The 22,291-nt window shown below is 50.6% G+C and overlaps 1 protein-coding gene and 2 long non-coding RNA genes across 30 annotated transcripts in view; 1 reads left to right on the top strand and 2 right to left on the bottom strand.

Moving 5' to 3' along the window:
• LRP8 (LDL receptor related protein 8) overlaps positions 1 to 1,473 on the bottom strand; it is an 81,671-nt gene extending 80,198 nt beyond the window's left edge. For 5 of the 27 annotated variants that reach the window (XM_054683005.2, XM_016918613.4, XM_009458092.5 and 2 more), the window contains exons 1-2: positions 1,216 to 1,420; positions 292 to 411 (exon numbers count right to left, since the gene is read on the bottom strand). In XM_054683005.2, coding sequence (XP_054538980.1) covers positions 292 to 411; positions 1,216 to 1,330 — 235 coding nt within the window. In that variant the 5' untranslated portion in view covers positions 1,331 to 1,420. Of the gene's footprint in view, positions 1 to 291; positions 412 to 1,215 lie in introns of all 27 variants that reach the window. The other 22 variants (XM_054682983.2, XM_016918587.4, XM_016918582.4 and 19 more) reach the window with 9 other exon arrangements.
• A 172-nt stretch (positions 1,474 to 1,645) lies between these two features.
• LOC104008128 (uncharacterized) lies at positions 1,646 to 12,767 on the top strand. Its single transcript, XR_682588.5, has 3 exons — positions 1,646 to 1,796; positions 4,638 to 4,721; positions 9,628 to 12,767. It is a non-coding gene; the product is annotated as an uncharacterized LOC104008128 (long non-coding RNA).
• Positions 4,767 to 6,642, bottom strand: LOC134809130 (uncharacterized). Of its 2 annotated transcripts, none has more exons than XR_010153968.1 (4): positions 6,224 to 6,642; positions 5,869 to 6,148; positions 5,452 to 5,598; positions 4,767 to 5,010 (listed from the first exon to the last, which is right to left on the bottom strand). It is a non-coding gene; the product is annotated as an uncharacterized LOC134809130 (long non-coding RNA). The 2 variants fall into 2 exon arrangements; XR_010153969.1 differs by having other exon boundaries at positions 6,319 to 6,618.
• Positions 12,768 to 22,291: the final 9,524 nt, after the last annotated feature.

Below are 22,291 nucleotides of genomic sequence, written 5' to 3'. Positions count from 1 at the left end.
ACAGCTCCAATTCAGTCTCCCCAGCATGGTGCGCCTTCCTCCTCCGGCACACTGCCCGGGGCTCCGCCCCGGCCCCACCAGGACACGCCAGCTTTCCTGCCCGCTCCGGGTCGCTAAGAGCCACCCGGCCCCGAGGGAGGCGGTGCCCAGGCGGTTTCCCTGTCGCAGGCTCCGGCGGCAAGTCCCGCGCAGGTGGCAGCGCCGCGGCTGCAGCCACGTGCGCGCCAAGCATGGTGCCCCCCACCGTTCCTTTTCTCTCTCCGGGCCTGAGCTCCCTGGCCCGCCACTCACGGCAGTCGTCCTCGTCGCTGTGGTCTAAGCAGTCATCGTCCTCGTCGCATCTCCACACAGAGGGGATGCAGCGCTCGTTCCGGCACTGGAATTGGTCCTTTTCGCACTCCTTGGCCGGCCCTGCGAGGGGGAGGGAGCGTGAGCTGGATCAGCGGACTCGGCCCCACTCCCCACCATGCAGTCCGGGCCACCCGGAAGGGCCCGCTGGGGAGGAGGAAAGGGGGCGATTATGGAGACCCCGGGGGCTTCAGGCACACTCCATCCAAAGGGAGGGCACGATGGCAGGGGTTCCATGGATGTCGGGCCGCTCGGTGGCACGGCAAGACCAGGCACCTACTTAAAGTGTCACACGACCTGGGTATACCCTCCATTCAGACGCACTCACCCGCACACGCGACCCATAGTCAGAGATCTGCGCAGATACAGCCCATAGGGAGTCCCCGCGCCCGCGCGCCAGGCGCAGTGGGAGCCGCAGGCACATCACCCTGGCAGGCAGCCCCCTCTCTCTCCGCCGCGCGCAGGGGTCTGCGGAAACGCATTGTCAAGCGGAGAAGCCGCCCGGCTCTGCTCATTACCGCCGCGGAGCGCGCGTGTCAAATAAACCCCAACGGCGAGAATCACACAGCTCATCCGGAACCATGAATGGCCGCCCCTCCGGCAAAGTTCCCCGCTGGCCAAGCCCCCCTGCACCCCTCCCCCAAGAGCCGCTGCCCAGAGGGCAGAGCCCTCAACACCGAGGACCGCGGGGGCGGGGGGCCGAGGGCAAATTCAGGAATAGCCGCTTCGCATGGAGCCTGTCCGCCCGGGCGCCCCCGATAGCCCCGGGTTCTGGACCCCCCCCCCCCCACCCGCTCCGGCCTCCCGGCCGCGCTTTGTTGGTGGCTAGGGCGGAGCAGAGCCGAGTCAGAGACCGGCCGCACGCACCTTGGCCGCCGAGCAGCGGATCAGCCGCTGCCGCCGCAAGATGCTGGAGCCGCAGCAGCAGCAGCAGCAGCAGCAGCGCCAGCGGCCGGAGAGGGCCCGGATCGGGGCGGCCCATGGCGGGCCCGGGGCCCCGGCCGCCGCGCCCCGCGCTCCCCGCGCCGCCGCCGCCGCGTCTCAGCCCTCCGAGTCCTTGCCGCGGCGCCGGGGTTGCCGCTGCCCCCGCCGCCGCCGCCGCCGCCGCCGCTGCCGCCCGCCCCGGCTCCTCGGCTGCATTTCAAGCAGGTTCGGTGACGCTCGGCGGCGGGGCGGGCTCAGGCTGGGCGCGCGGCCCCGGCCCTGGGCGGCCGCCGCCAGCGCGCGCGCTCCCTCCCGCTGCCGCCTCCGCCCCACGCTCCCCCTGCCGCCGCCTCCTCGCCCTCCACCCTCCTGTCTTTCGTCCACTCTTCTCTCAGCGGGCGCTCCACGGCCCTGCTCTGGGCTCGCCTGAGTGCTGGGCTCTGCAGACGCAGGGATGAGCCAGGCGAGCCCCTCACCACGGAGGTAGCAGGTCCAGAGGAAGCAGCAGAGGCTTCCTGGAGGAGGTGACAGGCGGATCAGAGGCTGAGGGATGTCTAGGAGTGAGCCTGGGCGGGAGGGGAAATGATGTTCCAGGACGAACAGGCCTGTGCAGTGTGCGCGTGGGGCGGGGGAGGGAGGGATGGGGGTGAGATCCCAAGATGTGGATGAGCAGGGAGAAGCTGGGGGCGCAGGGCTGGACCCCTGCACCTGTCATGGGCTCCGGCTGGGATATTATAAATCCCTGTGGCTGGTTTGGTTTCCGTGCCATGTGCATCTGTGCATGTTGCACGCTCATGTGATCATGGGGACGTGAGGCAGGTGGATTGGGCCTGGTGCACAGACTATTCAGCGTCGTTAAGTACGCTCCAGGCCCCTAGTCAGAGGGGCAACCAGGGGGGCCCGCAGGGAAGACAAGGAATCCTCGCTGTGATGGAGAAAGGCGAGGTCTGTGGGGCGGGCCGAGCGGGGGGGAAGGGGAGGGCACGGAAGGGATGCCATCCCTGCCGCTAGGGGCCGCGCACCTAGGCCCGCGCTGTCCGCCCCTGCTGTCTTCTGCAGGAAGGAGAAGGCACCTCTTCCTCTGGAGGGCTGCAGCCCGCCTCACCCACACTGGGGAGAATGGGTGCGGAGAGCGAGCTGGGATTTGATTTCAGCCTCAGACTTGTGAGCCGGGTCCAACCCACACAACCTTCTTTAGAGAATGAGATTCCAGGGCATTGGCCACTCAAAACAACCGGCCTGCAGGTGCCAACAGCCAGTGTTAGGTCCACCCTCCCTCCCCTCTTGCCCCTTCACCTCCCTTGCGGATGGGCAGGTGCTGTTAGCCCTTGGCCTGGAAACCACCCTCTCTCCTCAGCAGCCTCCTGAGCCGTAGTCCCCCAAAGGGCAGCCCAGCGGCAATATCTGTGGCCACCCCACCAGAAAGGGACTTAGATCCCCAGAGAGCCCGGCACGGTGCTCCTGCCATCATCACCCCTCCTGTCCCTTGTTCATTCAGTCATTCAGCAAGCATTTCAGGCCCTGTTCTGTGCCAACCCTGTGCTGGGCCTGCGGGTGCCAAGGTGAATCAGGCATGGTGCCAGCCCCAGAGAGGTCCCTGACCTGTGGGGAGACAGACCATTAGCACACAGACAACGAAATGCAGGCGTACTTTCACCTATATGTGCCAAACGCCCTTCAAGGCTCAAGGATACAGTGGAAACAGATAAGGTTCCTCCCTGCTCTCCTGCAGTTATGTCTTAGTTGGAAGAGATACACACAAAAGCAGGAAAACAAAAGATTATTTCAGGTCATCATAACTTCTATGGAAAAAACAAAACAGACCCAGGTGAGAGCAATGGGTGTAACTGTAGAGGTGATCAGGCAAGGCCTCACAGAGGAGGTGACATTTCACTGAATGGCAAGATGGATCCTGACCCATGAAGATCAGGCGGAAGGGCATTCTTGGCAAAGGGAATGGCAATGCAGAGGCCTCAAGGTGGGTCGGGGCCTGATGACAGGGAAGGAGTGGGTGCCTCAGGTGAGGCTGGAGGGAGTTGGCAAGGCCCTGATCACCAGGGCTTTGTAGGCCACAGCTGGAGTTTGGATTCTGTGTCAAGCACAATGGTGCCTGGGACTGTGGGATAAAGATAGAAGCCCGTCTTGCTGCCCAAACTGACCTATCCAACTCAGTCCCTCCTCCTCCTCCACTCTGTGGTCTTAGGAAAGTCAATCCTATCTCCCAGTCTCACTTTCTCATCTGGGAAATGGAAGAGATAAGGAATTTCTGAGGTTCATTCCAACTGTAAGATTAGTATGTGGGCCGAAGTCTAGAGGCAGCAGATGAAGAAAAGAAAAGAAAGGAAAAGAGGCCGGGCGTGGTGGCTCGCACCTGTAATCCCAGCACTTTGGGAGGCCGAGGCGGGCGGATCATGAGGTCAGGAGATTGAGACCATCCTGGCTAACACGGTGAAACCCTGTCTCTACTAAAATACAAAAAATTAGCCGGGCATCGTGTCGGGCACCTGTAGTCCCAGCTACTCGGGAAGCTGAGGCAAGAGAATGGCGTGAACCCGGGAGGCGGAGGTTGCAGTGAGCCGAGATCGCGCCACTGCACTCCAGCCTGGGCCACAGGACCAGACTCTGTCTCAAAAAAGAAAGAAAGAAAGAAAAAGAAAGGAAGGAAGGAAGGAAGGAGGGAAGGAAGGAAGGAAGGAAGGAAGGAAGGAAGGAAGGAAGGAAGGAAGGAAGGAAGGAAAAAAGAGAGAGATGGAGAGCATGGGCCTGTGGGTGAGACTGCCTGGGTCTGAGTCTGTTCCTTCCCTTTCTAGTTACGTGAACTTGGGCAACTCAATCTCTGTGGCTCTAAATGTGAAAAATGAGAAAGGTGACAGTACTCACCTCACAGCATTGTGGTGAGGATATGAGATGAGATTGTGTATGCACAGCATACAGTATATAGTAGCTGCATGAGAAATGTTAGTTATTGTTACTATTATTCAAACATAATTCCCTGTTCACAAAACCCTGATGGCTTTCCAATACCCAGAATCAAGACTGAGCCCAGGCATCCCCCGACCTCCCCAAGGGAGAAGGATGCCAGTTGCCAAAGTGGGCAAATCCTTGTCTCTCAACAGCCCCCTCAGCTGAGGTCCTTCTGGCTCCTCTCAGCCTCCACCCACTTTGGGCCACTTCCCCGGGCTCCTGCAGTCCCTGGGCTTCCCTTTGCCACAGCCCTGACCACCCTGTGTTGCCACAGTCTGCTTATGCAACTGTCTCCCTCGTCACTCTGTGAGCTGCTGGAGGACAGGAGCCCGCTCTCCTGCATTCCTGGATTCTTGGCACAGGGCACATTTGACCAATGCTTGTTTCTGCCTTTATTGAAGGATTTGTACCCCTAGGAGGACTATGTCTTCCTCATCTTTGTCTTCAGAGGATAAATACAAGGCCTGACACATAACAAGCATTAGGTAAGTTATATTTACTTGAAAAAGTTAAAAGAAAACCACATAAAGTAACAACAATAGCCAATATTTATTGTATACTTGCTGGGGGTCACGCACCATTCTAAATGTTTTAAATTCTTTTTCCTCTTTGATCCTTACGACATCTCCATCAGGCAGGTTTTGTGTTTATCCCATTTTACAGATGAGTAAACTAAGCAGCAGAGAGGTCACACAGCTAGTAAGTGACTGAGCCAGCATGCGAACCCAGAGGGTGGAAGTGGGAATTTTTCAGGGCACATAAACTGGTTAATTTCTGTGAGGGGCAAAGGGAGAAAGCGCAGTCCTTGAAACACACAAGACACCAAATGGACACCGAGGTCCTGGTAAAGCTTCTGCCACCCAGGTGACTTTGGTTCTCCCCTACCCTGCCTCTCCATCCTGGGCTGACTCAAGCTTACAGACCCTGCCTACCCTGAGTTTCCAAAGAAAACTCCCAAACCCAACCCGAAATGTAATGAATTCCCCATGAGACAGATGTAGGTGATATTTCACCTGCTGTCAATATGGCACCCTGCCACTCCCAAGTCCCATGTTGGTCTCCAGAGCCATGGGAGCCCCAGCAGCCTACTCTTTCACACTGCCCCCCAGGAACTGGAGCTTCAGACCTTTGCCAGGCTGTGCCCTCTGCTAGGCCGTGCCCCCTGCCTAGAACACTCCCGCATGGGTTGGCTTCTGTTTACCGTTTGGGCCTCACCTCAAATGCCTCCTCCTCTGGGAAGACTTCTCGCCTCCTCCACAGAGATCCTCCCTGCTCCTCTGGGCCCCCACGGCACTGTGTGTCCCAATCTCCCTGATCACACTGGACTGTCGTCGTTGGCTCCTCCATCCAATGGGAGCTCCTCTAGTAACAAACAGCATCATCCTGGTTCTCACTCTGTCCCCAGTGATGATGCCTCTCCAGTACCAGGGCCAGAGGACCTTCTGTGTTCACCTCGCCCAGCCTGCTCTGGCAGGCCTTACGCTAGGTGAGGGACACAGATGAACAAGACTCCACCTTTTCCCTGGAGGAGCTCTGGTCTGGAGGCAGAGAGAGCCTGGGACAGTGTCAGCACAGGGGGACAAGAGCCAGGGAGGGGTCTGCTCAGGGGCGCCAGATTCCACCCCCAGGTACCTTAGGCTGTGTCACCAGCCCAGCCAGGGTCAGAGACCAGCAGCCCCAAGCCAAGCACAGCCAGGCTGCAAGGGCAAGGGTGCTCTCCACCATCCTTCACTTTCCGCTTCATTTACACTTCACTTCACTTCTCCACTGCCTTCACTTTACAGAAGGGCAGCCCCAGTCCTTCACATGGTACTGTGAGCCCACGGCGCACTTCTCCGTGTCACTGTCTCTCTGTGTTTGTGTCTCTGTCTCTTTCCCTCTCTCCCTCTGAGCAGGCAAAGTGTCCTGATTCCTGTAAAAGAGAGATTCTAATTTATTACTGAACTTTACGTAGATCCAAACTGCCATGGTTTAAACGACTTGTTACCTGTGTGACCTGGGGCAAGTTACTTTTATGCCTCAATTCCCTCATCTGCAAAACATTGTTAGCATTAGCTAATGTTTCCTAATGCTATCAATTACCTATTGCTGCAAAACAAATTACCCAAAACTTAGCAGCTTCGAACAGAAATAAACATGTATTATCTCTCCCAGTGTCTGTGGGCCAGGAATTGGGGAGCAGCTTAGTTGCATGGGTCTAGCTCTGGGTCTCTCACGAAGTTGCAGTCAAGATGTTGGCGAGGCCACAGTCTTCCAAAGGTTTAACTGGGGCTGGAGTGTCTGGGCCAGCTCAGTCACAAGGCTGGCAAGTCCCTTTTGGCTGGTGGCAGGAGGACTCCATTTTTCACCATGTGGCTCACTCCAGAGGACTGCTCGAGTGTCCACATGACATAGCTGGCTTTCCTTAGGGAGACAGATCAAAGAAAGAGAAAGCAATGAAGTCACAATGTCTTGTATGACCTGACCATGGAAGTCACGCTCCCTCATCTCTGCAATATCCTGTTGGTTACATAGATCAGCCCTATTCTATATGGAAGGGAACTACATAGGATTGTGACTCCCAGGAGGTCTGTCTGGGGGCTGTCTTGGAGGCTGGCTGCCACACACTGTCGTAGGATTTGTGAGGATGAATTAATACAGTCCTCCCTCTGTATCCATGGGGGACTGGTTCCAGGACCTCCTGCAGATACCAAAATCCTCAGATGCTCAAGTGCTTGATAGAAAATGATACAATATTTGCATATAATCTGTACACATCCTCCCGTATACTTTACATCATCTCTAGGTTATTTATAATACCTATACAATGTAAATGCTATGTAAATAGTTGTTACGATGTATTGTTTAGGGAATAATGACAAGGATAAAAAGCCTGTACATGTTCAGTACAGATGCAATTATTTTTTCCTGAATATTTCTGATCTGCAGTTGATTGAATCCAGGATTCAGAACCCATGGATAGAGAGGGCCAACTATGTATACACTTATATAGTGTGTACTATGTACTAAAAACCCTTCTAAGAACTTAAGTACACACTATATAAGTCATTGCTATTATTATTGCCTTTGTGGTTGTTTCTGCCACATAGTAAGAACTCTGTAAGAATTATCTGCAGTTACCATTAATATTAGCTGCATTATTGCTATTAGCTGCACAATCCCTTCATCTTGCAGAGGAAAGGAGAGGATGAAGGTGGTTCAGGGGTTCGTAGAAAAGCAGGACAGACCCAGCCTCGGTTTCTTGCCTCTTGGCTGTGTGCTTTCAGGAGGGTGGGCTCACAACTGCCTCCTCCTCCACTGTCTTATGTAGGAGACTGAGTGGGTCCTTCTCCCTCTCTAGGCCTGGGGTGTCCATCCCTAACCTGAGGGGCTGAACTAGGTCAGTATATCCCATAACTGCAGCCATTCTCATCCACTTGAATGACTTTCTCTATTTCCCCTTACCTGCTACTGTCATCCCAGGGTTCCCCTTAAATCCTTTCACTTAGTAGATTTAGCTTCAACCTAAGCAATAATCTCCATGAAATCACAGGCTTTATATGCTCGTTATATTTTTCCAATACATATTAAATTAAATGTATGGCTATTCACATAAACAATGGGCCTCTGTGCACCCAGATGTGTCTCTTTTCTCTAAGGGCCATCAGCTCTGAGCTCCCTGTTTATTCCAGGACGGATGGAGGGCAGGAGCCCTGACCACTCTGCCCATGATGACAGGCATTCCTCAAGGTGACTTGCAGGTGGCTCAGGCCCTGGGTGCCCACCCCCTGAGTCACATGGCTTTCGGGGGCAGACTCAGTACTTTTCTGTTTGCCTTTATTTTGGGTTAGTTTTTATTTTTTAAATTGTTTTTTATGTTTTTATTGATTGACTGATTGATTGATTGGTTGAGACAGGGTCTCGCTCTGTCACCCAGGCTGGGGTGCAGTGGCACCATCTCAGCTCACTGCAACCTCTGCCACCCCCACCCTCCACCAGCCCCAGGCTCAAGCAATCCTCCCACCTCAGCCTCCTGAGTAGCTGGGACTACAGATGCACACCACCACACCCAGCTAATTTTTTTTTAAGTCTTTTTAAAGAGACAGTGTTTCGCCATGTTGCCCAGGTTGGTCTTGAGCTCCTGAGCTCAGGCTATCCACCTGCCTCAGCCTCCCAAAGTGCTGGGAGTACGGGCGTGAGACACCTCGAAATCCCCTTCCTTCCTCCCTGCCAGCCCCAGAAACCATATTCTACTTCCTGTATTTATGAATTTGACTACTCTAGGCACCTTAGGTAAGTGCACTCATACAATATTTACCCTTTTGTGAGTGGCTTATTTCACTTAGTGTAACATCGTCAAGGCTTATCCATGTTGTAGCACGTGTCACAATGTCCTTCCTTTTTAAGGATCCGGAATACTCCATTGTATGTCTGTTCCACATTTTGTTTCTTCATTCATCCATCAAGGGACAGTTGGGTTGGTTCCACATTTTAGCTACTGCGTATAATGTTGCTATAAACATGAGTGTACAGATATCTCTTCAAGTTCTTGCCTTCAGTTCTTTTGAATATACTCAGAAGTGGAATTGCTGGATCATACTGTGATTCTAGTTTTTATTTTTTGAGGAACCACCATAGTGTTTTCCACAGCAGTTGTATCATTTTACGTTCCTACCAACAATGTGTAAGAGTTCCAGTTTCTCCATGTCCTGGCCAAAACTTGTTGTTTTCTGCTTTTGTTGTTGTTGTTGTTGTTTCTTTGTTTGTTTTAACACAGATCCTAATGAATGTGAGGTTTTTTTTCTCACTGCGGTTTTCATTTGCATTTCCTTGATAATTAGTGATACTGAGCATCTTTTCATGTACTTATTGGCCATTTGTATATCTTCTTTGGAGAAATGTCTATTAAAGTCCTTTGCCCATTTTTCAATTGGGTTGTTTAGTTTTTTGTTGTTGAGTTGTAGGAATTCTTATATATTTTAGCTATTAACCCCTTATCAGATATATGGTTTGCAAATATTTTCTCCCATCCCATTGGCAGCCTTTTCACTCTGTTGATTCTGTCCTTTGATACACAGAATTTTTCAATTTTGATGTAGTTCAATCTGTTTTTTCTTTTGTTGTCTGTGCTTTTGGTGTCATATTCTGAACATACTTATATGTGATCATAATACAATAAATGCTATTTGTAGTGTGCCATGATTAATACTTTTTTCCTGCATGCCTTTGTGTTTTCCCTGGAATTAATAATTGTTACCTTTTGCTTTATTGCTTTATTTCTTTCTTAGCTTTCTATGTATTTATCTCTCTTTCCTCCCTAAACTCTCCCTCATTTGTGTAAATCTCCTCTTACTACAATCACCCACATTCAATACAGTAATCCCCACTTATCCGAAGTTTCACTTTCCGCAGATTAATTTACCCGAGGTCAACCACGGTCCAAAGATATTAAATGGAAAATTCCGGAAATAAACAATGTGTAAGTTTTCAGTTGCATGCTATTCTGAGTAGCAGGATGAAATCTCGTGCTGTCCGGCTTCGTCCCACCTGGGATGTGAATCATCCCTTTGTCCAGTGGATCCGCGCTATAGACACTACTCTCCCATCAGTCACTCAGCAGCTGCCTCAGTTACCAGATCAACTGTCGCAGGATCGCAGTGCTTCTGTTCAAGTAATCCTTATTTTACTTCATTATGGGCTCCAAAGCACAAGAGGAGTGTTGCTGGTGATTCCGATATGCCAAAGGGAAGCTGTAAAGTACTCCTTTAAGTAGAAAGGTGAAAGTACTTGACTTAATAAGAAAATTTAAAAAACAAAATTGTATGCTGTGGTTGCTAAGATCTACAGTAAGAATGATTCTATTCATGAAATCGTGAAGAAGGAAAGAAATTTGTGCTAGTTTTGCTGTTGCAACTCAAGCTGCAAAAGTTACAACACCTGTGTGTGATGAGTGCTTAGTAATGATGGAAAAGCCATTAAATTTGTGGGTGCAAGACACGAACAGAAACGTTCTGATTGACGGCAATCAGGTTCCATTGCGGGTATTGGAACACATCCCCGAGGATAATGGGGGACTACTGTATTCTACCAACTTATTCCTCTTGAAGAATTCCCTTCGGATTTCTGACTGCTGAGTCCTGGACTGGTTGATGGCAAGGCCAGCTGCCCTGGTTGTCACCTGGAGACTGTGCTGCACTTTTCTCCTGGGTCGAACCCCTCAATTCCTAGATCCCACGTCTTCCCCTTCTGGGTTCACTACCTTATTTGGGGGAACATATACCCATAGCTTTCTTTTTGTTTTATTTTTTGTTTACCTATTTATCTTATTTTATTTTTTGAGACGGAGTCTCCCTCTGTCGCCCAGTCTGGAGTGCAGTGGTGTGACCTCGTCTCACTGCAGCCTCCACCTCCCAGGTTCAAGCAATTCTCCTGCTTCAGCCTCCCAAGTAGCTGGGACTACAGGTACGTGCCACCATGTCTGGCTAATTTTTGTATTTCTAGTAGAGATGGGGTTTCTCCATGTTGGCCAAGCTAGTCTCACATTCCTGACCTCAGGTGATCCAACCGCCTTGGCCTCCCAAAGTGCTGGGATTGCAGGCATAAGCCACTGCGCCTGGCCCCATGTATACCTATACTTTTCTAAAAGGATGTGTTTGAGGTGAAATCTTAAGACCTTGCATTTCTAAAAGTGCCTCACATTTAATCAGATAGTTTGACCAGGTATAAATTTCTAAACTGGAAATATTTTTCCCTCTGAATTTTGAAGGCTTGCTCCATTGTCTTCCAGTTTCTGCTGAAAAGTCTGAGGCCATTCTGTTTCCTAATCTTTTATAGAGACTCTGTTCTCTCTTTCTGGAAGCTGTGTCCTCAGTGGGTCTTTTCTTTTAAGAGAAGGGATCTCATTGCCACCGAGGCTGGAGTTCAGTGGCACAATCATCGCTCACTGCAGCCTTGACCTCCTGGGCTCAAGGATCCTCCTGCCCCAGCCTCCTGAGTAGTTAGGACTACAGGCTCATACCACCATGCCTGCTCAGCCTTAGTGTGTCTTGAAGTGAATCGATTTCCATTCACTGTGCTGGGTACCCAGTGAGTCCTCACGGACAAACTAATCATCTTCATTTTGGAGAAAATTTAAAAGAATTACCTCTATAATGATTTTATTTTTTCTTTCAGGAACTCCTTAATTATTCAAATACTGGCCCTCCTGGACCAGTTCTCTATATTTCTTATAACTTTTTTTCACCTATTTTTCATCCCATTTTGCTCTTCATTCTGGAAATGTTCTTCAACTCTTCAACAGTTTTTTGTTGTTTTTCAAAAATTTATCTTATCATATTTCCAAAAGCCTTTTGTTTGTTCTTTGACTATTCCTTTTTTTAGAGTATCTCGTTCTTTTCTCATGGATGCAATATTTTCTCTTATTTCTTTGAGGATGTTAGTAATGTTTTGTTGTTGTTTCTGTTGAAGTGTTTCTCACCATGCCTAATCTCTTCTTTGTCCAAGTTAATTTTTTTTTTCTGATTGTTGAAAAGACAAGCCACATACTGGGAGAATATATTACAGCACAAATAACGCACAAAGCATTACTATCCGGAATACATAAAGAATTCTTACAAATTGGTAGGAAGACAACTCAATTAAAAAAGAGCAAAAGATATGAATGAGCATTTCACAGCAGAAAAATATGAATGAAAAATAAACCACAAGAAAAGATTCTCAGCCTTATAGAAATCAGGAAAATGTAAATTAAGACCACAGGAAGATTTTCCATGGAAAAGAAGTCCCATAGTGGCAAGTATTGGAGAGGCAGGAATCAACAGGGATCCTTATATGCTCCTAATGCAGTGTAAATTGCTGCAACCACTTTAGAATATTGCGATCTCATTACTAAGTGTAAACCCTGGAGATACACTTGCATGCAAGCACCCAGAGACAGGTGCAAGGATATTCATAGCAGTGCTGTTTATTATGGTAAAAACATGGAAACCACCCTAATGTCCTTAACAGTAAAATTAATTAATTGTGGCATCACCATATAATGAAATCCTATACAGCAGTGGCAATGAGTCTAACATAGCTGTGGCTGGATACAGAAGGAATCATAGAATTATAATGCGGAGTGAGAAAAGCCTGTTGCAGAAGACTACATACAACAGGATTTGACACTTGTAAGGCTCCAAAACAAAGAAAATTAAATGATATTGTTTAGGTTTTCATACATACGTGATAAAAGTGTGTTTCTTTGTTTTTAATGAGAAAATTAGTCACAGAATTTAAGATATTAGTTACTTCTATAGGGAAGGCAGGGGAATGGGACAAGGAGGAAGCCCACAGCATTGGTCATGCTCTCATGTTGAAGTTGGGTTCAAAGGTGTTCATTATTACAATGCTTCATAATGATGGCCATACATTTGGTATTTCTAGGACAATCTTGGTTTACATCTATTGTCTCAACATAATTATTCAGTGCAAGCCTTTCCTTTCTCAGAAAGGTCCTAATGTAGATAATAAATTATTTTGGCCAACTTATTTCTTATAAAATGCAACATGCATCTCTTTTGTATGTATCTATTATTCCATAATCTATACAGGTGTTTTTGTTTTTTTGTTTTTGTTTTTGTTGTCATTGTTGTTGTTTGTTTGTTTTTTTGAGACAAGTCTCTCTCTGTTGCCCAAGCTAGAGTAAAGTGGCACGATCTGAGCTCACTGCAACCTCCGCCTCCGGGTTCAAGCGATTCTTGTGCCTCAGCTTATCGGGTAGCTGGGACTACAGGCACCCACCACCACATCTGGCTAAATTTTTGTATATTTAGTAGAGACAGGGTTTTGCCATGTTGCCCAGGCTGATCTCGAACTCCTGGCCTCAAGTGATCTGCCCACCTCAGCCTCCCAAGGCTAGGATTATGCTAAGATTATAGACATAAATCAGCGCACCTGGCCTCCATAATCGATATAGTTTTTAATACTGGGGCCACAGCCTGGCCACAGTCTCATGGGATGTTTGTGGTTTGACCCTAACAACCTTGTGAACCAGCCTGGGTAACTGTCCTTGGGGCCTCAATGAACCAAGCCCTGGAGCACCCAGTCCCCAGATCCCTCTGGCCACTCTGACTCCCTGTGCCCTGGACCCCACACCTCACCTGTCCTGGGCCCCACTCTGTCCTCTCCTCCACTTCTCACTGCCTGTGGAGCCATCTTCCAGGGGCCCTGAAACCTCACCCACAATCCAGGTCCACCCAGGGCCCCTGTGCCAGGCCCCATGCCGGGTGATATTGGGGAACCATCCTGGGGGCAGCTGGAGATGGAAACCGTGACAACCCAGTGGATCAAGGCTATGGCACAGACCAGGCTGTGACACTGCAGAGGAGAGGGCTTAGCCCAACCTGGGGCCCAGGGAAGGCTGCCTGGAGCTGTTTTGAAGTCTGACGGGAGTGAGCTGGGTAGGGAAAGTGGGGGGAAGAGTGCTCCGGGCAGACAGGACAAGGTGCAGACAGTAGGGTAAGGAGGCACGGTGGGGGACGCAGCTCACATGTTGCTGTGAGCAGAGCACAGAGCACAGGGCAGTGCCTGGCAGAAGTGGGGCTGCAAAGGGTGCCTCCTGGAGCCATGAATGCCAAGCCCAGGGTCTTGGACTGTATCCTGAAGGCAGCAAGGAGGCACTGAAGGCATTAGAGCGAAGCAAGGAGAACTGTCAGGCCAGGTGAGTCATATCAAGTGAGGTGAGAGCGAAATTGGGAGAGAGAAGCGGAAAGAGACAAGGCAGCAGAGACATTTTATTGTTCTGCTTCGTCCTGTAAACCCACTCCCTGACAGCCTCCTCCCCCTGTCCTGCACCCACCACCCCCGCACCTATCCGTACACACACTGCAGAGCCGGTAGGGGAGGAATAGTTCTGTGGTCTTGTGTGCAGGTGCTGCTATGGGACTTCCTGGGTTCACATCCCAGCCTTGCCACTTGTCCTACCTGTGTAACTTTGGGCAGGTGGCTCAATGTCTCCATGTGTCCAGTTTCCCTGTAAAATGAGGATGATGGAAGTACTTACCTCACTGAAGCTTAACTGAGTCACAGGGGCCTGGCACATAGTAAGCTCTCAATCACTGTGAGCCGTCATGGTCACTGGGGTGACACCACCTGCTCTCCTCCAAAACAGAGGAGACTATACCCAAGGAAGAAGAAACCAGAGAAAGGACAGGAAGGTTTGGTGGCAGCGACTAGTCTCGAGACGGCAGTCCCCAGAACAGGGCTGGATGTGTCCCCACCAGTAGACAGGCCCAGATGCAAGGCCTCTGATGTGTCTGCCGCTGCAGCCTCCATTCCTAGGGTGGTGACTCAATAAATATGTGCTGAATGAATGAATGAATGAACGAATGAATGAAATGTCATGACTTCCAGGTACCCCACTGATGTGGTTTGACTGTGTCACCACCTAAATCTCATCTTGAATTGTAGCTCCCACAATCAGGTGTTGTGGGAGGGACGTGAATCATGGGGGTGGGTTTTTCCCATGCTGTTCTCGTGATAGTGACTAAGTCTCACAAGATCTGATGGTTTTATAAAGGGCAGTTCCCCTACACACGCTTTCTTGCCTGCCACCATGTAAGATGTGCCTTTGCTCCTCCTTCATCTTCCACCATGATTGTGAGGCCTCCTCAGCCATGTGGAATTGTGAGTCCATTAAACCTCTTTTTCTTTATAAATTATCCAGTCTCAGGTGTGTATTTATAGCAGCATAAGAACAGACTAATACACCCACCTACAAATAAAGCCCTGAGGTCTCTTCCCCGCCCTTGCTTGGGTGGGTGCAGTGAGTGGAATGTGTAGTCCCTGATGCACCATCTCCGGCCCTTACAGTTTATGGCTCCTCACTGGGCTGTGTCCAGCAACATCTATCCTGCTGTTTCCCCTACTCTGGGCCATCCCTGCTCTTGCCGCTTTCCTGGGGAGTGGGTGAGGACTGAGGGACACTCAGCCCCAGCCTGGGGACCCAGGGACGAGGAGACACCTCGGGAGGGCTGGGTCACTTCAGGCAATTACCTTCACCTCTCTAAGCCTCTTGAAAATGGGCAGAATGATCCCTAGGTGTCAGAGGTATGGAGAGCATCATGGGAGATGACATCCCTGAAGTGAGGCACACTGTGATCTGTGTGTCAGCATTGCCAGGCTGGGAATAGGGTGAACCTGTGAGGCACCTGGGGTGCAAGTTCTCCCTGGGTCTGGCCCTGTGCTTGGTAAATGCTGCCTTTTACTACATAAGGGGCAAGTCTGTCAAGAGTGCCTGAGCAATGGCCTGCAGCCGGGCCGGGGGACAGGGCTTTCCTGGGCTGGTGATGGTCTGAAGCCCAAGTGGCAAGAAGAAAACTGGAGCCAAGAGGCCCCTCCCACTCAGGACCAGCCTCTCCCCACCCCTCACCCCATACTCCCCAGGAGCCCAATAGACACATAATTTCTCTTCCCCTCCATGAGTGAGCTCCAGCGGGGGATGGTGGCCTGGTTTCCCAGGCCCTGCCCCTGGGACCCCCAACCTGTCTCGGAGGAGATGCCTTCCCAGCCTCAAGCCATAGCCTGCCCAGCCCACCCTGGGACTGACTCCAGCACAGACACCAGATGGCACCTCTGTGTGTGAGCCCACTGTGGGGTGTTGCATGTTTCTGCATGACTGTACATGTGTGTGCATATCCATGTGTGGAGAAGGCTATTTCTTCATGTGGTCTTGCGTGGGTAGCTGAGTCTGTGTGCGCTTGGAAGTATGCTATGAGTGTGTGTGTGTGTGTGTGTGTGTGTGTAAACTCCCAGATGTCAACTTGTTGCTTGTGTCACCATTAGCATGTATGTGGGTGTCCTGGTTAGAGGGTCATGTGTATGTGCCTGTGCCTTTGTGTAATTGGCCCTTGGGGTGTCTGGGTGTATCCTAGATGAAGAGAGCTTTGCTATACATCTGTGTGGTTGCATACTTCTAGTGTGTTGCTGTGCATTTGGAGGGGTTTGTGTAAAATTACTAGGTGCCTAGTCTAGGACTTGAGACAAACAAGACAATCACAGTGGTGTGTGATGCTGTGGGGCCATGGAGTTTCAGAGAAAGGGAGGACGAACCCTACCTGCAGGGAGATGGAAGTCTTTCTGGAGGAGAGTGAGAGAGCCTTCAGGCGGACGGAACCGCAGAACAGGTGCAGAAGTTGGAAAGCATGTATTGAAGCAAGGCTGGAGACGTCTCCTCACTTAAGAAGACCTGGAATGGCGGGATATAGGACAGGAGAAGTCAAAGAGTATGTTCAGTATGGTCATGGCTTCCGTGGGGCCTGCTGTGGGATCCCAGATCTAGGCTCTGGAAACTGAGAGAAAGGGACAGCCCTGGTGAGGATGGAGAACAGGCAGCATTAGCTGGACCAGCCCTGCCCCAGGTTTCTAGGGAGATGGATGGCATAGCTAACACATCGTTCTTGGGCTGATACTTCTCTTTCCCAGGGGTGATGGCCTGTGCACCCAACCAGACCCAACCAGATCCTATGGTGGGGCTGGAGTGAGGTGGATGGGGAGCTGTCTGGGACAGGAATCCCTGTGTCCTGCATCCCCATTGCTGGCTCTGCTGCTGACATCATAATGCTGGAGGTAGGAGAAGAGCCCATGTGGATTTCGGGTCCAGCATGCCCCATCAGGCTGGTGCTCTGCGCTCATGAGTAGTGGGTAAAAAAAACAAGGACTTGGGAGCTGAAGGCTTGGATTTAAACCCTGACTCTACCACACACTTGTCTGTGACCTTGGGCAAATCACCTAACTTGTGCTTTCAGTTTCTCTGTGCCTCAGTTTCCTGATCTATAATCAGGGGATGATAATAGCATTGATGCCCGTCAATAGTATCGATGTGCAGATTAAACTAGTAATATGTTAAAAATGCTTATAATAGCACCTTTATCCAATAACCAAAAGTGATGGAAACATTAGCTACTATTGTATTATTATTTCCTTACATTCTCACAACGACTGTATGAGGCCCACATTATTTCCTTCACTTCAAGAACACAGGCTTTGGACTTACCCGGGTCTCGGTCTGAATCCTGACTCTGAATCCACCCCTAGCTGTGTGAACCCAGGAAAGCTGCTTCCCCTCTCTGCGTTTCAGAGTCCCCATGCATGGAATGAGGTTGCTGTCAGGAATGAATGGAATGATACATGCAAGGCTCTGAGCCGGGTGCCTGGGGCAGGGTACACACTTCTGACGGGTCATAAAAGGTGAGGACCCAGAACCAGTATGGTTAAGCTGCTTGGCCAGGGTCTCAGGGCCAGTAAGGAGCAGGGCCGGGACTGGAACATGGAGGGTCTGACCAGAGGCCCAGGTGCCTCTCCCCTGCCAGGCTGCCTCTCCTCTGGGTCTTGGTGTCTCCATCTGTAAGGTGAGTTGCTACACTGAGAGGGCCTGCTGGATGGGTCAGCGAGGAGGGAGGGTGCTGGGTTCAGACTGCAGGGCTGGAAGGGAGTGGAGGAAGCCCAAACCCCCAACCCGGACCAGAATTATGGTCCCGTGACCAGAGCCTTCTGCTCTACCAGAGATCTGCCCCTTCACCCAGCCCCTCACCAGAACAGGCTCTCTGGTGGAGGCCCCCAGTGCCACATATTTCTCCATCTGTTCCCTACCAATCATCCTGTGAACTTGGGTGAGTCTCTCAACCTCCCCATCTTCAGCGGCCTCATCTGGGCACCACACAAGCTCACTGCTGGTGGAAGTGCCTGACTTGTGTATCAATGACTAGCACTTGCTGGGCACCTGCTGGGTGCCACGCTCTTTTCTAGGCACTTTACCTGCATTAATTAAGTTAATCATCCCACCAGCCCTGTAAGTGGCATACCGCTCCCAGGATGGGATGAGATCCTGCACCCTGGGGAGGGACAAATTAGATAATGGAAGAAAATTGCTATGAACGGGGCTGGGCACCTGGTAAATGCTACATACGTGTTTATTTTCTTGTTATTATTCTTCCCAGGACTTCCAAGTTGGTTTTTGTTTTGTTTTATTTTAGAGATGAGGTCTCACTATGTTGTTCAGGCTGGATTCAAACTCTGGGCTCAAGCAATCCCCTTGCTTCAGCTTCTTGAGTAGCTGGGGCTACAGGTGTGAGCCACCACACTCAGCTCCGGCACTTTTAAGTTTACAAAACACCAGGACCTCCATGCTTCTCTGGGAAAGTGGGGCACAGGGAGCAGGCATTATTACTCTCATTTTTGCTGCATTCATCTGTTCTCCACTCATTCATTCATCAATCCAGCATCCGTCCAAGGACCAGGCCTAGGCCAGGTGCTCTGGAGACCCTGACAAGAGGCTAGGGGCTTCTAGCTTTGCTCAGGGGCAGAGGAGTGAGACCCACTCCAGTGGGTGGTTGCCTGGCAGGGATGGGGACCCGGTGAGACCAGCTCTTCTGATTCTTCAAGAAAAGCTTTCAAGAAAATAGATCTAGATTTTTGTGTAAAATATCTTGATCTTTTATCTTTTAAATGTTTGCAACCAATTTGATAAAAACAAACAAATGGCCAGGCACAGGGGCTCACGCATGTAATCCCAGCACTTTGAGAGGCCGAGGTGGGAGAATTGCTTGGACTTCGAGACCAGCCTGGGCAACATAGTGAGACCTCATCTCTACTAAAAATAAAAAATTAGCCAGACATGGTGATGCACGCCCATAGTCTTAGCTACTCTGAAGGTTGAGTTTGGGAGATCTGGGCTGCAGTGAGCTATAATTGCACTACTGCACTCAAGCCTGGGCAACAGAGCGAGATGCTGACTCAAACAAACAAGCAAAAAAGGGAAGAAAGAAAGCTACTGTGCAGGCTGTGTCCTGTCCGTGGAATGAATGTTTAACACCCTCCCATGGCCCTCATCACCCTGTAACCCTGACCTGGCATTCCAGATCCTTCTCTGTTTGGGCCTTGCTCTCCTCCCTTGGCCTCACCTCTTGAGGACCTTGCTCTGGGATGCCCACCATCTGTCACACCTCCTTTCCCAAGCCCGATCACACCTCTGAGCCTTTGCATATGCTGTGCACCCTACCTTTTATTTGTCTTTTGTCTAATATTTGAGGCCATGTACATGGGCGCTGCTCTACACACAGAGATCCAAAAGCAAGCAGAGAGGACAAAGACCCTCCCCTCAGAGAACTTACATTCTAGGGGGGAGCCAGAAAATAGAGAAATCATTAAAATCATGATAGATGGCAATAAGGACTGTGCTCGAAAACTAAAGCAGGGAATGGGGACTGGGGCTGCTGAGGCAAGGAGGATGCTGGCATTTTAAACAAGTCTGCCAGGGAAGATCTTGGTGGGCTGGGCCCAGCCCAGGACTTTCCCACTTTGGGAGAAGCCTATGCACCTGGGAGTCAAGTGGCTGAATCTGGGTCATTCCAGCAGGGCTTCCTGGAGGAGGTGTCCAATGATGGCCTTGGAGGATGAGAAGGGAGTGGTTACTATGCAGGGTATGAGGGTCCTGAGGAGAGATTCCTAGTGGAGGCTGGAAGTTAATTCACTCCTGATCTATTGGGTACCAGGCAGAGTGGGTAGGGGACAGCCCTCACCCCAAGACTGGGCCTTGAACCCAGACTATTGACCCAAGCCCCTCATTACCAGAAGCCCTTTGGCTCCCACCAGCCCCCGTTCTCCTACATCAGGAACTACCGGGGCTGAGGCAGCAGGTGGCTGTGTCTGGAGCTGGTCAGGGAGAACGCACATGAGACAGGAACAAGGCCAAGTGAACGCTTGGTGACCAGACACTCTGTGGCCTGTAGGGCAGGCAGGTGGATACAGAGGATGCTGGGCTGGGCCTTCTTAGGGGCTCTCCTATCATCCTCTGCCAACGTTTGCCAAGAAGTGCAGTTGTGGCCAAGATGCCACAGGCCACTCTTCTTTTATTTATGGATTTAATTTGTCCCATGCATCATGCTGACAGCTCGGAAGTAGGCAGCTGCAGGGGCCCTGGCCTGGCTCCTCCTTGATTCGGCCTGTGCTTAGGCTAGCTGGGCCCAGAGGTATTTCTCTGCTACTGATTTGTGCCTGAGGCCCCAGGGGATGGGGTGGTTCAGCTGCTATTTGTGGAAGGTCCTGGGGTGTGCCAACCTGACCAAGAATCGTTCCTTATCCCCGGGCCCAGAGCAAGTTCATTGCCCCCATTTTGCAGGTATGGAAGGCGAGGCCCAAGGTGACATGGTGAGTCTGTGGCAGAGACCCTGGGACTGCTGTGTCCCAGCTGGCACTTGCCACTATCTGGTCCAGCTCGGGATTTTGTCAGCCAGGCCTCCCAGCCAGGAGGAGGGTGTTGCCTGCTCCCCATCAGTGGGAATGGGTGAAGGGAGAAGCAAACTGGGGGAGGGAGAGTGTATTCGTCTATTCTAACTCTGCTATAAGGACATACTGGAGCCTGTGTAATTTATAAAAGAAAGGAGGTTTTTTTTGTTGTTGTTTGTTTCTGTTTTTGTTTTTGTTTTGAGATGGAGTCTCGCTCTGTTGCCCAGGCTGGAGTGCAGTGGTGCGATCTCAGCTCACTCAACCTCCGCCTCCCGCGTTCAAGCGATTCTCCTGCCTTAGCCTGCCGAGTAGCTGGGATTACAGGCATGCGCCACCACGCCCAGCTAATTTTTTGTGTGTGTGTATTTTTAGTAGAGGAGGTTTTGCCGTATTGGCCAGGGTGGTCTTGAACTCCTGACCTCAAGTGATCCGCCCGCCTTAGCCTCCCGAAGTGCTGGGATTACAGGCATGAGCCACTGTGCCCGGCCTATAAAGGAAAGTTTAATGGGCTCACAGTTCCACATGGCTGGGGAGGCCTCACAATCATGGCAGAAGGTGAAGGAGGAGCACATTTTCAACTTTTCTGTGTCACTGAGGAATTTCAGGGTACAAAGTTCGTTGGGGGAGATAAAACTGAGGAGATGCCCCTGTTGAACTCCTATGTAAAGACAGTTCCCCTTTTTCCAGCTCTTGGTAGCAGAACACAATGGGTAAAAGTGCAGGCTTTGGAGTCCAGCTACCTTGATGTGGCTCCTGGCTGTGGCCTTGAACCAGTTACTTAACCGGCCTCCATTTCTTCACCTAAAAAGTGGAGATAATGACATACATACTACCCCATCAGGTGTTTGGGAGGCTGTGATGGGAATATATGTAAGTCGTCAGAATGGAGCCCACACAAGGCGAGTGCTCCATAAATGTGGGCTGCGCCATGGTTGGCCCATTCTTTGGCGAGCTCTCAGCAGGGCCATTAACATGGGCCATGGAGAATAGCCACGTGGCACCTGGTGATGGCCCAGCACTGTGAAGGGGTTGAATTGTCTCCTCTTATTCCTAGACACACACACACACACACACACACACACACACACACACACACCCCAGCCAACTCTGCATAGACTGCATTTTTGTAATCAGTCAGATTTATTACGGCTTGTATAGGGCTGTTAATTCTTTATTTTAATTTTTAAAATTTAATAACATTGTGTTGTTTTCACTGTTCATTTTTAAGATTAAAGTCTACTTGAGGCAGGTCATACTGGTTTTCCATTTGTAGAAATAATGAAACGTTTCCTTTTAAAATAAAGTTTAAGAAGTGAGTTGATCTCTGAACTACCTTCACAATATTTCTGTGTATCTAAAACTGTCCTAAACTAAATAGTTACTTAAAAAATACCCAGGTTCATTTTTTTTTTAAAGCTTTTAGAGAAAAGTGAGTTGATTAAAGGGAGGTATGAAGTAAATGCTGGCGAATGCTGCTTCGCTGGGAACTGGTTTCAGCCTGCTTTCCTCCCAGCCCTGATGGACTGTTCACAAGAGAGGGCCTGGGGAGGCTGGAGAGGGGAGAGGAGGAAGTGTGGGTGACAAAGCCCAGAGCTCTTTGGGAGTGGGGGCAGGGTGTCTCCCAGGGTCCCTCTCATAGGTGTGACAGAGTGAGTTTAATGACAGGTGAAGGGATGGTTAAATTCCCCGAGACAGCAACAGTGGGGAGCAGTTACTACCCCTGGACCCACAGGGCAAAGCGGGCAGTGGTCCTGGAGCCACGTGAGGGCTGAGGCAGTGGAAGAGGGCCAGTGGCCTTCGGTACAGGAACACA

The sequence above is a fragment of the Pan troglodytes genome, chromosome 1 (assembly GCF_028858775.2).
Source record: "Pan troglodytes isolate AG18354 chromosome 1, NHGRI_mPanTro3-v2.0_pri, whole genome shotgun sequence".
NCBI lineage: Eukaryota > Metazoa > Chordata > Mammalia > Primates > Hominidae > Pan > Pan troglodytes.
The sequence above is the reverse complement of the archived record's forward strand: the minus strand, read 5'-3'. Positions and strand labels throughout refer to the sequence as shown.